This window comes from Mirounga leonina, unplaced genomic scaffold (assembly GCF_011800145.1).
Source record: "Mirounga leonina isolate KUSES-001 unplaced genomic scaffold, KU_Mleo_1.0 Mir_493, whole genome shotgun sequence".
NCBI lineage: Eukaryota > Metazoa > Chordata > Mammalia > Carnivora > Phocidae > Mirounga > Mirounga leonina.
Genome location: NW_023270780.1, coordinates 4,168,932 through 4,184,461, shown reverse-complemented (window position 1 = coordinate 4,184,461; position 15,530 = coordinate 4,168,932). Strand labels below are relative to the sequence as shown.

General features: G+C 41.7%; 1 protein-coding gene across 1 annotated transcript; it reads left to right on the top strand.

The window, feature by feature from the left end:
• Positions 1-2,653: 2,653 nt before the first annotated feature.
• Positions 2,654-2,986, top strand: SMCP (sperm mitochondria associated cysteine rich protein). The gene has a single exon (XM_034990090.1). It carries the CDS (start codon positions 2,654-2,656, stop codon positions 2,984-2,986), a length of 333 nt encoding a protein of 110 aa, XP_034845981.1.
• The last annotated feature ends 12,544 nt before the right edge of the window (positions 2,987-15,530 follow it).

The following is a 15,530-nucleotide window of genomic DNA, read 5'->3' as shown; positions in this document are numbered from 1 at the left end:
CTAGGTGAGCCCCTGGACTAGAGCTCTGGGTGCCCTCTGGTGACCCAGATGAGAATTGTTTCTGTATCATAGCCCAGGCTGGACTTGGAAGGATGGAGCCTGAGGAGCTGGCCTTCCAGACAGACAGGAGGCTCCAAACTGTCAATTTAGGAACACTGGCCTTCAGGAGGAGAAAGGTAAACCATAGACACAGAAGACAAGAGAAAGAGAGAGAGAGTGAAAAGCAATGATATAGAGAGACAGAGAGGCAGAGAGAAGTCATAAAGGGGCAAAAACTGTCACAGACAGAGAAAAGCAACAGAAAATGAGAAAGGCACTCCCTCCTCCCTTTCTACCTCTCAGAGCCTGGGTTTAGGTTTGGCCCCAAACAACAGGGCGACATGAGGGTACCAGGTTCCCTGCACTGGTGCACACGCCACCACCGCTGCAAGTGCCCAAGCACACACAGGTTTTCCACCAAACAGCTTCTAAGGCTGCAAAGGAGGCAGAGAGCAAAACTCCTATGGCCCTTTACTCCCCTCTTTTTCCCCATTTTTATGCTGATGTCTCTGTTCTGTGTTCATTTTCTGTATGTCTCCCTTGCTCTGCCTCTCTCCTTCCTTTTCCCTCCCAAGCAAGTCAGGGCATCAACAGGGCAGATCTCTGCCACCTCAACTTTTTTTGGCATCTCTTGACCTGGAAGGAGAGACTGCATGACTTGTCCCCACTCCCACCCCTTAAGAGTCCTGGTCCAGCATCATTGTCTTAAAACTAAGTAGAAAGTTTGTAGCCAAGGAGGTCGTCTGACAGGTATCCTTCAGGAACCACCTGATTTGAGAATCCTGCACATCTTCAGTGAACAGAAGCAGGCTTCTATGGCAGGGAGGGGATGATACAGCTTTCTGTCCCACTCTGGTAACCCTCAGGAAGTCTTTGGTGTGAGGGGGATTTTTAGGGAGACGGAGTCACCCCATCCTCAGAACACAGATGAAATATACGGCTTTCTAAGCATCAGGTGGAGTGTTTGGAGCAGGGCTGGGAGGGAGTGGCAGGATAGCAGGGCAGGAATGAAATGGAGAACACTATGGGCAGGAAGTACTGAGGCCAGTGCAGAAACAAGCACCTTGTGAGCTGGTCACGCGTGCTCTGGTGTTAGAGTATAATGAACAAGTCCACAGAAGTCTCTGCTTGACCCAGCCGCATGGCCATTGTCAGAAACCTCAAGTCCTTCCTTCCTCATGCCTGTGTTTCTGCAAGGTCAGGCACAAGCACACACACAGGTGCATGCAGAGGCACATGCACCAGGTATAGAAGGGGGTGTGCCGAGCAGAAAGCTTACAGCAGTAATTGGCTCAGTTGAAAAAACCAGCTTGGGTCAGAGGCTCCTCTGTGGGTGCTGGAGGTTAGAGGGTGGTGGCAGCTTTGCCTCAACAGTTGTCTGCTGTCGGTTGTTACCTGTCTTCCTCCACCTTGGTAACAGAGCTCTAATGGGCCTGGCACCTCCCAGTGTGGCTGTGTGGCCTGTGGGATGTACCCAGCTGGGGGTACATGCTCATTTCCCCTCCTTCTATGTCTGCCCCAAGGCTAGATGACTCCCCAAGTCCCTCTGCCTGCTGACTCCTGGCCACTTCCAGAATCTCTGTCCCGCTCTGAGGCCTTGACAGCAGCTTTTATCCACTTGCCATTGGGGAAACAGGGCAGAAACCATGGAGGGCAGTGGCGGGGGCAGGGGAGCTGCCCCAGGGCCACATATTAGGGCTGAGGCTTAGGGAGCTGGCCCAGAGCACTTGGATTTCCTGAGTGAGAGGAAGGTGGGTTGCAAAGACAGGGTTGTCTTGGATTTTCCCACTCCTAGAAGAATCAGGAAATTACACAGGTCCTGAATGTTGGCGTTTGAGGACTCCTATAAAGTCTTGTTCAGCCTCCTCACCACTGGCACTGACCCTATACAGACCAAGCGATAAAGCCCAGAGGTGAAGTGAGCTGCTGCTGCCCCAGGACCCAGGGGTTTTGGAAGGCCTGTTGCTGAAGGCCCCCCAGCAGCTGACTTCCCACAAGCTCAGGGATGGGGAACAAGGGGGTGTCTTTGGGAAGGGCCTGATGGGTGGTCACACGAGGTGTGAGACTCCTGATGCCCCTGGGTCTCTGGGTGCTGCATTTGACACCAGACCAAGCATAGGCTCTGAGTTGGGATGGAACCTGGCTTGGATCCCCTTATAGCACCTGGCATAGACCTCTGAGCCCCTGTTGTCCTCCTATGGAAAATGGGCAAAAACACTGACCTCTTAGGCTGGCTGTGGTCATTCATGAGACAATGTTTGTGAAGTGCCTGACACTAGAATCAAACTCAGGCTACTAAGCATCACACTGTTCCTAATTAGCTAAAAGACCTTAGGCAATTTTCTTACATGTTCTGGTCTTTCTGTTTCCATCTGGAAAATGGTCACCTGATGAGGAACCGGTGCACTGACACATGGAAAGGCATGGACCTGAGGGACTGGCTTGTGCCCTCTGAGGCGTCCAACCCTGCCCTCTCAGCCCGGTCTCAGTTTTTGCTCTGATGATGGATGCACTTAGGGGTAAGAGAAGGGGGAATGAAAGCAGGCAGCCAGCTTTCCTTTTGAGAATGTTCTTTTTTTTTTTTTTTTTCCTAGGATCTTCAAAACTCCAGAAGATGTGTGACCAGCCAAAATCCCCGTGCTCCCCGCCAAAATCTCCTTGCTGCCCGCCAAAATCTCCTTGCTGCCCGCAGAAACCCCCATGCTGCCCGCAGAAGCCCCCATGCTCCCCACAGAAGCCTCCACGCTCCCCGCAGAAGCCCCCGTGCTGCATTCAGGCCAAGTGCTGCTGTCTGGAGCCCAAGCCTGAATGCACTTGCCTTAGTAAGAAGTCTGAGCCCACATCACCCCAAACTCAGAACAAGAGCTCCCAAGCCCAACAGCAGCCCCTAAGTCCAAAACAGGGGCCCAAACTAGGTAACTTGGGGCAAAAGAAGCCAAACAAGTAGAGGAGCCATGCCCATCACTCAGTGGGGTCAGGCTACACCTACATTTATAAAAGCTGTCTCTCAGTGACAACCACATAGTACAAGCAGAAGCCCCATTTACCTTCACAGCCCCCCAGTGTAGGGAGGCCCCTAACTGGAAATGGAAGGCTGAAGAGACTGGAATCATCTTTCCTAGTGATCCTGACATTAGAAAACACAAAAATAAAAGAGCATTAAAAAGAATGTTGCCTCCCTTTCTCCTTAATCTGTGAAACCATCTCACCCATCTGGCCTTAGTCCAAGAAAATGTTCTGGGCATGTCATGAAAACAAGAGCCAGAAAACCAGAGCCTGGAAGCACAGGCCTCTGTGGAACCCGAGTTAGGGTGACTGACTCATCCTGGTTTTCAAATGAAAATCTTGCAATCCAGGGACCCTTCCAGTCCCAGGCACAGTGGGGCAGTCGGCCACCCTTGATGCAAGAATACCAGTACCCCTGGGTCCCTGAGTACCGTGTTGGAGGCCAGAGCAAGCAAGAGCATGTGCCGGGGAGTGATTCCCCTCCCCTATCCCAGAGATTTTAGGAAGAGGTAAGGCTGCCAGGCAAACTCCATGGTGACACAGGAAGTTCAGTCTTGGGGCATCAGTGCTGGCTCTCTGGACCTAGAGCACATGGTTCAACCTCTCAGGCTCCATTTCCTTATCTGTAAAATGAGAGTAATGCTACTACCTCATAGAGATTTTATGAGAATTAAATGGGATAATTCCTTTAAAGTGCTTAACATAGGGTTGGATACATCGTGAATACACAATACATGGTTCTCCTCAAACTTCTCTCTTTGCCACCAGGTCCTGACTTCCCTGCGAAAAACATACCATGTTCCAGCAATTTGTCCCCAGAACACACCTCCATTAATCTAGGTGGGCAGGTAGAAATAGAGAAGCCAGCCTTATTCACAGTACTTGTAAACTTCAATGTTAACCACATTTTTGGTATATAATTGACATATCCACCACCTCTAAACTTTTTCTAATGCTCCTTTGTGTTTCCTCCCTCATGACTGTGCCTGCCCACCAATCCCCAGAAAGCAACTGATCTGCACTTGGTCCCCATAAATCAGTTTGCTCTTCCAAGAATTTCCTATAAATGGAATCATCTAGTATGTACTCTTTTATGTTTGGCTTCTCTCACTCAGCAAAACTACTTTGAAATTCAAACAAGTTGTTGCATGTATCAATTATTCATTCTTTTTTATTGCTGAGTTGTGAATGCCCTCATTTTATGGATACACCACACGTTTTTAATCCATTAATCTATTGATGGGCATTTGGATTGTTTCCAGGTTTGGCTATTACAAATAAAGCTGCTATGAACATTCATGACAAGCCTTTGGATGGACATATGCTTTCATGTCTCTTGGGTAAAGCTGTAGGAGTAAAATGACTATGTCATTAGGTGTATGTTTTACTTTTTAAGAAAACACCCAAGGTCCTGGGATTGAGCCTCTCCTTTTGCTCCCTGCTCAGCAGGGAGTCTGCTTCTCCCTCTCCCTCTGCCCCTCCCCTCCGCTCGAGCTTTTTCTCTTTCTCAAATAAATAAATACAATCTTAAAAAAAAAAAAAAACCCAACTATTTTCCAAAATGGTTGTGCTATTTTACATTCCCACCAGAACTACATGAGAATGTCAGCCGCTGCACATCTTTGCCAATATTTTGTATGTTCAGTTTTTCTAGTCTTAGACATTCTAATATATACGCAGTGCTATTTCATTGTGACTTTAATTTACATTTCCTTAATGGCTAATGATATTGAGCATCTGTCTAATTGCTCATTTGCCTCCATGTATCTTCTTTAGTGAATAATTTTTCAAATATTGCCTCTATTATTTACTGAATTTTGGTTTCTTATTACTGAATTCTGAGTGGTTTTTGAAATATATATATTCTTGATACAAGTCCTTTATCAGATAAGTTATCTGCACACATTTCCCCCAGTTTGAGGCTTATCTCTTCATTCTCAAACAGTTTCAAAGAGTTTTTAGTTTTGATAAAATCGAATGAAACAATTTTTTTCCTCTATGACTCTTGTTTTTTAGTGTCATATCTAAGAAATCATTGCCTAATCCTAGGACACAAAGTTTTTCTTTTTTCCTATGTTTTCTTCTATAAGTTAACTTTTGTATACAGTGAACGGTATGGACAAAGAGGTTCTCTGTGGGGGTGGGAGGAGGGAGTGTGGAGGACAGCATATGGATATACAGTTGTTCCAGACTACCCTTTCTCTACTTAGTTGCCTGTGCATCTTTGTCAAAAGTCAACTGGCCAGGGCACCTGGGTGGCTCAGTCGTTAAGCGTCTGCCTTCCGCTCGGGTCATGGTCCCAGGATCCTGGGATCGAGCCCCGCATCAGGCTCCCTGCTCCGCGGGAAGCGTGCTTCTCTCTCTCCCACTCCCCCTGCTTGTGTTCCCTCTCTCGCTGTGTCTCTCTCTGTCAAATAAATAAATAAAATCTTTAAAAAAAAAAAAAGTCAACTGGCCATATTTGCTTGCATTTATCTCTGAATTCTTATCTTGTTCCATTAATCTATTTGTCTATCCTGTCACTATTCTTATTTACTGTATAGTAAGTCTTGAAGTTCAGATAATGTAAGTCTTCTAATTTTGTTCTTTTTCAAAGTTGTTTTAGTTATTCTAGGCCTTTTGCACTTCCATATGAATTTTAGAAAAAACTTGTCAATTTCTACAAAATGAAAAGCAAAGAGAAAAGAAAAGCCTGTTGAAACTTTGACTGGGATTGAGTTAAATCTATACATTAAATTGGAGAGGAATGGACATCTTAACTCTATTGAGTGTTTCAGTTCATAAATATTAAATTATCTCTCCATTTATTAGGTCATCTTTAAGTTTTGTAGCTTTCTGCGAACAAGTTTTGCACATATTTTGTCACATTTTCCCTACATATTTCATATGCTTTGATCAAATTGTATTTTTTATCTTCAGTTTCTGATTATTCACTGTTCATATATAAAAACACAATTATTTTTGTGTATTAATCTTGCATTCTGCTTATTAGTCTTAATAGTTTCATGTAAATGCCATAGAGTTTTGGATACATTTTATCTCTTTTTTTCCTGTCACTTGAGGGTGTTCATTTTCTTCCTACTCCACTAAGAGGTTTTAGCAAAAATAAATGATGGATTTTGAAAAAACTTCTGCATTTGTTGAGATGATTATATAGTTTTTTCTTTAGTCCATTAATATGGTGAATTATATTGATTGATTTTTGAGTGTTAAAACAATCTTGCTTTTCTTTTCTTTTTTAAATTAATTTTATTATGTTATGTTACTCACCGTACATTATATTATTACTTTTTGATATAGTGTTCCATGATTCATTGTTTGCGTAGAACACCAAGTGCTCCATTCAACATGCCCTCTTTAATACCCATCACCAGGCTAACCACTCCCCCCAACACCCTCCCCTCTAGAACCCTCAGATTGTTTCTCAGAGTCCATAGTCTCCCCCTCTGATTTTCCCCCCTTCATTTTTCCCTTCCTACTAATTTCTTTTTTTTTTTTTTTTACACATAATGTATTATTTGTTTCAGAGGTACAGGTCTGTGATTCAACAGTCTTACAAAATTCACAATTCACAGCTCTCACCTTAGCACATACCCTCCCCAATGTCCATCACCCAGCCACCCCGTCCCTCCCACCCCTGCCACTCCAGCAACCCTCAGTTTGTTTCCTGAGATTAAGAATTCCTCATATCAGTGAGATCATATGATACATGTCCTTCTCTGATTGACTTATTTCGCTTAGCATAATCCCCTCCAGTTCCATCTACGTCATCACAAATGGCAAGATTTCGTTTTTTTGATGGCTGCATAATATTCCATCATGTATATATACCACATCTTCTTTATCCATTCATCTGTTGATGGACATGAGGGCTCTTTCCATAGTTTGGCTATTATGGACATTGCTGCTATAAACATTGGGGTGCATGTAGCCCTTCGGATCACTACATTTGTACCTTTGGGGTAAATATCCAGCAATACCCATTCCTGTGTCATAGGGTAGCTCTATTTTCACCTTTTTGAGAAACCTCCATACTGTTTTCCAGAGTGGCTGCACCAGCTTGCATTCCCACCAACAGTGTAGGAGGGTTCCCCTTTCTCCGTATCCTCGCCAACATCTGTCCTTTCCTGACTTGTGAATTTTAGCCATTCTGACTGGTGTGAGGTGGTATCTCATTGAGGTTTTGATTTGGATTTCCCTGATGCCGAGCAATGTTGAGCATCTTTTCATGTGTCTGTTGGCCATTTGGATGTCTTCTTTGGAAAAATGTCTGTTCGTGTCTTCTGCCCATTTCTTGATTGGATCATTTGTTCTTTGGGTGTTGAGTTTGATAAGTTCTTTATAGATTTTGGTTACTAGCTCTCTATCTGATAGGTCATTTGCAAATATCTTCTCCCATTCTGTTGGTTGTCTTTTGGTTTTGTGGACTGTTTCTTTTGCTGTGCAAAAGCTTTTTATCTTGATGAAGTCCCAATAGTTCATTTTTGCCCTTGCTTCTCTTGCCTTTGGGAATGTTTCTAGGAAGAAGTTGCTGCGGCTGAGGTCAAAGAGGTTGCTGCCTGTGTTCTTCTATAGGATTTTGATGGACTTCTGTCTCACATTGAGGTCTTTCATCCATTTTGAGTCTATTTTTGTGTGTGGTGTAAGGGAATGGTCCAGTTTCATTCTTCTGCATGTGGTTGTCCAATTTTCCCAACACCATTTATTGAAGAGACTATCTTTTTTCCATTGGACATTCATTCCTGCTTTGTAGAAGATTAGTTGACCATAAAGTTGAGGGTCCATTTCTGGGCTCTCTATCCTGTTCCATTGATCTATGTGTCTGTTTTTGTGCCAGTACCATACTGTCTTGATGATGACAGCTTTGTAATAGAGTTTGAAGTCCGGAATTGTGATGCCACCAGCTTTGCTTTTCTTTTTCTTTTTCTTTTTTTTTAAAATTTATTTGACAGAGAGAGACACAGCAAGAGAGGGAACACAAGGAGGGGGAGTGGGAGAGGGAGGAGCAGGCTTCCCGCTGAGCAGGGAGCCTGATGCGGGGCTCGATCCCAGGACCCTGGGATCATGACCTGAGCCGAAGGCAGACGCTTAACGACTGAGCCACCCAGGCACCCTAGCTTTGCTTTTCTTTTTCAACATTCCTCTGGCTATTCAGGGCCTTTTCTAGTTCCATACAAATTTTAGGATTATTTGTTCCATTGCTTTGAAAAAAGTGGATGGTATTTTGGTGGGGATTGCATTAAATGTGCAGATTGTTCTAGGTAGCATTGACATCTTCACAATATTTGTTCTTCCAATCCATGAGCATGGCACATTTTTCCATTTTTTGGGGTCTTCCTCAATTTCATTCATGAGTATTTTATAATTTTCTGAGTACAGATTCCTTGCCTCCTAGGTATCTTATGGTTTTGGGTGCAATTGTAAATGGGATCAACTCCTTAATTTCTCTTTCTTCTGTCTTTTTGTTGGTGTAGAGGAATGCCACTGATTTCTGTGCATTGATTTTATATCCTACCATTTTACTGAATTTCTGTATGAGTTCTAGCAGTTTTGGGGTGGAGTCTTTTGGGTTTTCCACAGAAAGTATCATATCATCTGCAAAGAGTGAGAGTTTGACTTCTTCTTTTCTGATATGGATGACTTTTATTTCTTTTTGTTGTCTCATTGCTGTAGCTAGGACTTCTAATACTATGTTGAATAGCAGTGGTGGTAGTGAACATCCCTGCCATTTTCCTGACCTTAGTGGGAAAGCTCTCAGTTTTTCTCCAGTGAAAATGATATTTGCAGTGGGTTTTTCATAGATGGCTTTTATGATATTGAGGTATGTACACTCTATCCCTACACTCTGAAGAGTTTTGATCAAGAAAGGATGCTATACTATGTCAAATGCTTTTTCTGTATCTATTGAGAGGATCATATGGTTCTTGTTCTTTCTTTTATTAATGTATTGTATCACATTGATTTATTTGAGGATGTTGAACCAACCTTGCAGCCCAGGGATAAATCCCACTTGGTCATGATGAATAATCCTTTTAATGTACTGTTGGATCCTATTGGCTAGTGTTTTAGTGAGAATTTTTGCATCCATGTTCATCAGGGATATTGGTCTATAATTCCTCTTTTTGATGGGGTCTTTGTCTGATTTGGGCATTAAGGTTATACTGGCCTCATAAAATGAGTTTGGAAGTTTTCCTTCCATTTCTATTTTTTGGAACAGTTTCCGAAGAATAGCTATTAATTTTTCTTGAAATGTTTGGTAGAATACTCCTGGGCAGCTGTCTGGCTCTGGGCTCTTGTTTGTTGGGAGATTTTTGATGACTGCTTCAATTTCCTTAGTGGTTATAGGTTTGTTCAGGTTTTCTATTTCTTCCTGGTTCAGTTTTGGTAGTTGATACATCCCTAGGAATGCATCCATTTCTTCCAGGTTATTTAATTTGCTGGCATAGAGTTGCTCATAATATGTTCTTATAATTGTTTGTATTTCTTTGGTGTTGGTTGTGATCTCTCCTCTTTCATTCATGATTTTGTTGATTTGGGTCATTTCTCTTTTCTTTTTGATAAGTCTGGCCAGCCAATCTTATTAATTCTTTCAAAGAACCAGCTCCTAGTTTTGTAGATCTCTTCTACCTTTTCTTTTGGTTTCTATTTCATTGATTTCTGCTCTTATCTTTATTGTTTCTCTTCTCCTGCTGGGTTTAGGCTTTATTTGCTGTTTTTTCTCCAGATCCTTTAGGTGTAGAGTTAGGTTGTGTATTTGAGACCTTTCTTGTTTCTTGAGAAAGGCTTTTATTGTTATATATTTTCCTCTTAGCACCGTCTTTGCTGCATCCCAAAGATTTTGAACAGTTGTGTTTTCATTTTCATTTGTTTCCATGAGTTTCTTTAAGTCTTCTTTGATTTCCTGGTTGACCCATTCATTCCTTAGTAGGATGCTCTTTAGCCTCCATGGATTTGAGTTCTTTCCGACTTTCCTCGTGATTAAATTCTAGTTTCAAAGTATTGTGTTCTGAAAATATGCAGGGAATGATCCCAATCTTTTGGTATCAGTTGAGACCTGATTTGTGACCCAGGATGTAATCTATCCTGGAGAATGTTCCATGGGCACTAGAGAAGAATGTGTATTCTGTTGTTTTGGGGTGGAATTTTCTGAATATACCTGTGAAGTCCATTTGGTCCAGTGTGTCATTTAAAGTCTTTATTTCCTTGTTGATCTTTTGCTTAGATGATCTGTCCATTTCTGTGAGGGTGGTGTTAACACATTGTTGTCGATGTGTTTCTTTGCTTTTGTTATTAATTGCCTTATATAATTGGCTGCTCCCATGTTAGGGGCATAGATATTTACAATTGTTAGATCTTCTTGTTGGATAGACCCTTTAAGTAGGATATAGTGTCCTTCCTCATCTCTTATTAGAGTCTTTGGTTTAAAATCTAATCTGTCTGATATAAGGATTGCCACCCCAGCATTCTTTTGGTGTCCATTATCATGGTTAATTGTTTTCCACCCCATCACTTTCAATCTGGAGGTGGCTTTGGGTCTAAAATGAGTCTCTTGCAGATAGCATATCGATGGGTCTTGTTTTTTAATCCAGTCTGATAGCCTGTGTCTTTTGATTGGGGCATTTAGCCCATTTACATTTAGGGTAACTATTAAAAGATATGAATTTAGTGCCATTGTATTGCCTGTAAGGTGACTGTTACTATATATTGTCTGTGTTCCTTTCTGGTCTATGTTACTTTTAGGCTCTCTCTTTGCTTAGAGGACCCCTTTCAGTATTTCTTGTAGGGCTGGTTTTGTGTTTGCAAATTCCTTCAGTTTTTGTTTGTCCTGGAAGCTTTATATCTCTCCTTCTATTTTCAATGACAGCCTAGCTGGATGTAGTATTCTTGGCTGCATATTTTTCTCATTTAGTGCTCTGAATATATCCTGCCAGTCCTTTCTGGCCTGTCAGGTCTCTGTGGATAGGTCTGTTGTCAATCTAATGTTTCTACCTTTGTAGGTTACAAACCTCTTGTCCTGAGCTGCTTTCAAGATTTTCTCTTTGTCTCTGAGACTTGTAAGTTTTACTAGTAGATGTTGGGGTATTGACCTATTTTTACTGATTTTGAGGGGGGCTCTCTGTGCCTCCTGTGTTTTGATGCCTGTTTCTTTCCCCAAATTAGGGAAGTTCTCTGCTATAATTTGCTCCAATATATCTTATCAATTCCTTTTATAAAATGTTTTATAATTTTCATCATTGCAGTCATATTCCATCCCTTCATCATATTTACCCTTATATTCTACATATGTAAGTTTTTTATTCTTTAAAAAACTTTCTCTTTCTTCTTCTCTTTCTTTCTTCTTCTTCTGGGATCCCAATTATTCTAATATTGTTTCCTCTTATGGTATCACTTTTCTCTCAAATTCTGCCCTCATGATCCGGTAGTTGTTATAATCATCATTCTTGAAAAAAGCATGGAAGATACTAGAGAAACCCTTTCTGGAGAAATAAAAGAAATAAAATCTAACCAAGTTGAAATCAAAAAGGCTATTAATGAGGTGCAATCAAATATGGGGGCACTAACTGCTAGGATAAATGAGGCAGAAGAGAGAATTAGTGATATAGAAGACCAAATGATGAAGAATAAAGAAGCTGAGAAAAAGAGAGATAAACAACTACCGGATCATGAGGGCAGAATAATTGGGATCCCAGAAGAAGAAGAAAGAAAGAGAAGAAGAAAGAGAAAGTTTTTTAAAGAATAAAACTTACATATGTAGAATATAAGGGTAAATATAATGAATATATATTTAATATAACTCTAAAAATGAAGAATGAAAATTATTTTTAAAAAGGGATTGATGGGGGGGTGGAGCAAGATGGCGGAGGAGTAGGAGACCTGGATTTCGTCTCCTCTCAGGAATTCAGCTGGATAGGGATCAAACCATTCTGAACACCTACAAACTCAGTAGGAGATCGAAGAAAAGAATAGCAACAACTCTCTCATCAGAAAAGCGACCACTTTCTGGAAGGTAGGACGTGCAGAGAAGTGAATCCGAGGTGATATTTGGGAGGTTAGATGGTGGAGGAAGGGCCTCCATCAGCCGCTTCTGGCAAATGATAGAACCACGGAGCACAAAATCGGAACTTTTAAAAGTCTGCTCCACTGAGGGACGTTACTCTGGTGGCTAAGCAGGGGGTGGAACCCTCCGGGACAGTGTGGTCTCAGGACCCTCGGGGTCACAGAAAGACTGGGGGTGCCTGAGTATGGCAGAGCTCCCAGTTATCGGAGCGGGGAAGCCGGCTGCAGAGGCGGAGCCCAGGCACGGGCTCTCAGCTCAGGGTTGCCATAAACCGTGATCTGCGGCACAGTCGGGCCCCTGCTCCTCCAGCAGGGACCCAACAAACAGCAGATCCAGGGAGACTCACCTTCCTCCCCCGGGAGTAGCCACGCGGGAGTGCACTGCAGGATCTGCTGGGTTTGGAGACTCCACCCAGGGTCGGGTGCCAGAGATAGAAATGCACGGTCACAGGCCGGGTGAGCACGGGGTGCGGCTGGAGACTGGGGAGACAGGAGTGACTGATGGATTTTCTCTGGGGTCTCACTGAGGAGTGGGGCCCTGAGTTCTCGGCTCCTCCGGGGCGGAGATTGGGAGGCCGCCATTTTCACTCTCCGCCTCCAAAGCTATAGGGAAAGCTCTCAGGGAACAAAAGCTCCGGAGAACAAACCCGAGCAGATTACTTAGCCAGGAGGGGGCAAGGGTGGGGCAAATCTGCCTCCAGCAAAGACATTTGGAAACCATGGCAACAGGCCCCTCCCCAGAAGATCAGCGAGAACAGCCAACCAAGACCAAGTTTACCGATCAATGAGAATGGCAGAACTCCAGCACTAGGGGACTACTGCACACAGAATTCATGGCTTTTTTACCATGATCCTTTAGTCTTTCAAAGTTAATTTTTTTAACTTTTTTTTTTTAATTTTTCTTTTTCCCTTTTTCAACCAACATCTTATCAATCCCTTTTTTTTTAAAAAAAATTCATTTTTCATTTTTAGAGTGATATTCTATCCCTTCATAGTAGTTACCCATATTTTTGGCATATATATATAAGTTGTTCTCTCTTTAAATTTTTGAGATAGTTTCTTCTAACAGATTAAAATATACCCTAAATCTCTAGTATATGGTTTTTTCTACTCCCCTGCCTGATCACATTCTCTCCCTTTTTTTTTTCTTTTTTCTTTTTTTAAATCCTCTTCTTTCTTTTTTCAAACAACTTCTTATCAATTCCTTTTATAAAATTTTCTATAATTTCCATCTTTACAGTCATATTCCATCCCTTCATCATATCAACCCTTATGTTTGTACATATATAAATTTTTCTTTCTTTAAAATTTTGGGAGGCACTTTCTTCTAAAAGACCAAAATACACCCCAAATCTAGTGTGTGGCACTGATCTATATACCAGCCTGATCATATTTGATCACATTCTGGGTTTTTTTTTGTTGTTGTTTTGTTTTGTTTGTTTTTGTATGTTTTTATCTTTATCTTTTTCTTTTTTTTCTTTTGCTTTTTTCTCTCTTTCCATTTCTTTTTCCACTGCTTCAGGTATTTTCTGATTTGTTTAGAGTATATTTTCTGGGGACGTGGTTACTCTGCTAGCATTTTGTTCTCTCATTAATCTATTCTCCTCTGCACAAAATGACAAGATGTAAAAAATCATCTCAACAAAAAGAACAAGAGGTAGTACCGACTGCCAGGGACCTACTCAATACGGACATTAGTACGATGTCAGATCTAGAGTTCAGAATCATCACTTTAAAGATACTAGCTGGGCTTGAAAAAATATGGAAGTTATTAGAGAAACCCTTTCTGGAGAAGCAAAAGAGCTAAAATCTAACCAAGTAGAAATCAAAAAGGCTATTAATGAGGTGCAATCAAATATGGGGGCACTAACTGCTAGGATAAATGAGGCAGAAGCCAGAATCAGTAATATAGAAGACCAAATGATGGAAAATAAAGAAGCTGAGAAAAAGAGAGATAAACAACTACTGGATCACGAGGGCAGAATTGGAGAGATAAGCGATACCATAAGACAAAACAACATTAGAATAATTGGGATCCTAGAAGAAGAAGAAAGAGAGAGAGGGGCAGAAGGTATAATGGAGCAAATTATAGCAGAGAACTTCCCTAATTTGGGGAAGGAAACAGGCATCAAAATCCAGGAAGCACAGAGAACCCCCCTCAAAATCAAGAAAAATAGGTCAACACCCCGACATCTAATAGTAAAACTTACGAGTCTCATAGACAAAGAGAAAATCCTGAGAGTAGCTCGGGAGAAGAGATATGTAACCTACAATGGTAGAAACATTAGATTGGCAACAGACCTATCCACAGAGACCTGGCAGGCCAGAAAGGACTGGCAGGATATATTCAGAGCACTAAAAGAGAAAAATATGCAGCCAAGAATACTACATCCAGCTAAGCTGTCATTGAAAATTGAAGGAGAGATAAAAAGCTTCCAGGACAAACAAAAACTGAAGGAATTTTCAAACACAAAACCAGCCCTACAAGAAATACTGAAAGGGGTCCTCTAAGCAAAGAGAGAGCCTAAAAGTAACATAGACCAGAAAGGAACACAGACAATATATAGTAACAGTCACCTTACAGGCAATACAATGGCACTAAATTCATATCTTTTAATAGTTACCCTGAATGTAAATGGGCTAAATGCCCCAATCAAAAGACACAGGCTATCAGACTGGATTAAAAAACAAGACCCATTGATATGCTGTCTGCAAGAGACTCATTTTAGAACCAAAGACACCCCCAGATTGAAAGTGAGGGGGTGGAAAACCATTTACCATGCTAATGGACACCAAAAGAAAGCTGGGGTGGCAATCCTTATATCAGACAAATTAGATTTTAAACCAAAGACTGTAACAAGAGATGAGGAAGGACATTATATCCTACTTAAAGGCTCTATCCAACAAGAAGATCTAACATTTGTAAATATCTATGCCCCTAACATGGGAGCAGCCAATTATATGAGGCAATTAATAACAAAAGCAAAGAAACACATCGAGAACAATACAATAATAGTGGGGGACTTTAACAACCCCTCACAGAAATGGACAGATCATCTAAGCAAAAGATCAACAAGGAAATAAAGACTTTAAATGACACACTGGACCAAATGGACTTCACAGGTATATTCAGAACATTCCATCCCAGAGGAACGGAATACACATTCTTCTCTGGTGCCCATGGAACATTCTGCAGAATAGATCACATCCTAGGTCATAAATCAGGTCTCAACTGGTGCCAAAAGATTGGGAAAATTCCCTGCCTATTTTCAGAACACAATGCTTTGAAACTAGAACTCAATCACAAGAGGAAAGTCAGAAAGAACTCAAATACATGGAGGCTAAGGAGCATCCTACTGAAGAATGAATGGGTCAACCAGGAAATTAAAGAAGAATTTAAAAAAAACATGGAAACCAATGAAAATGAA

Coding starts and splice junctions, on each gene's coding strand:
- SMCP (XM_034990090.1), top strand. CDS start 2,654: ATGTGTGACCAGCCAAAATCCCCGTGCTCCCCGCCAAAATCTCCTTGC.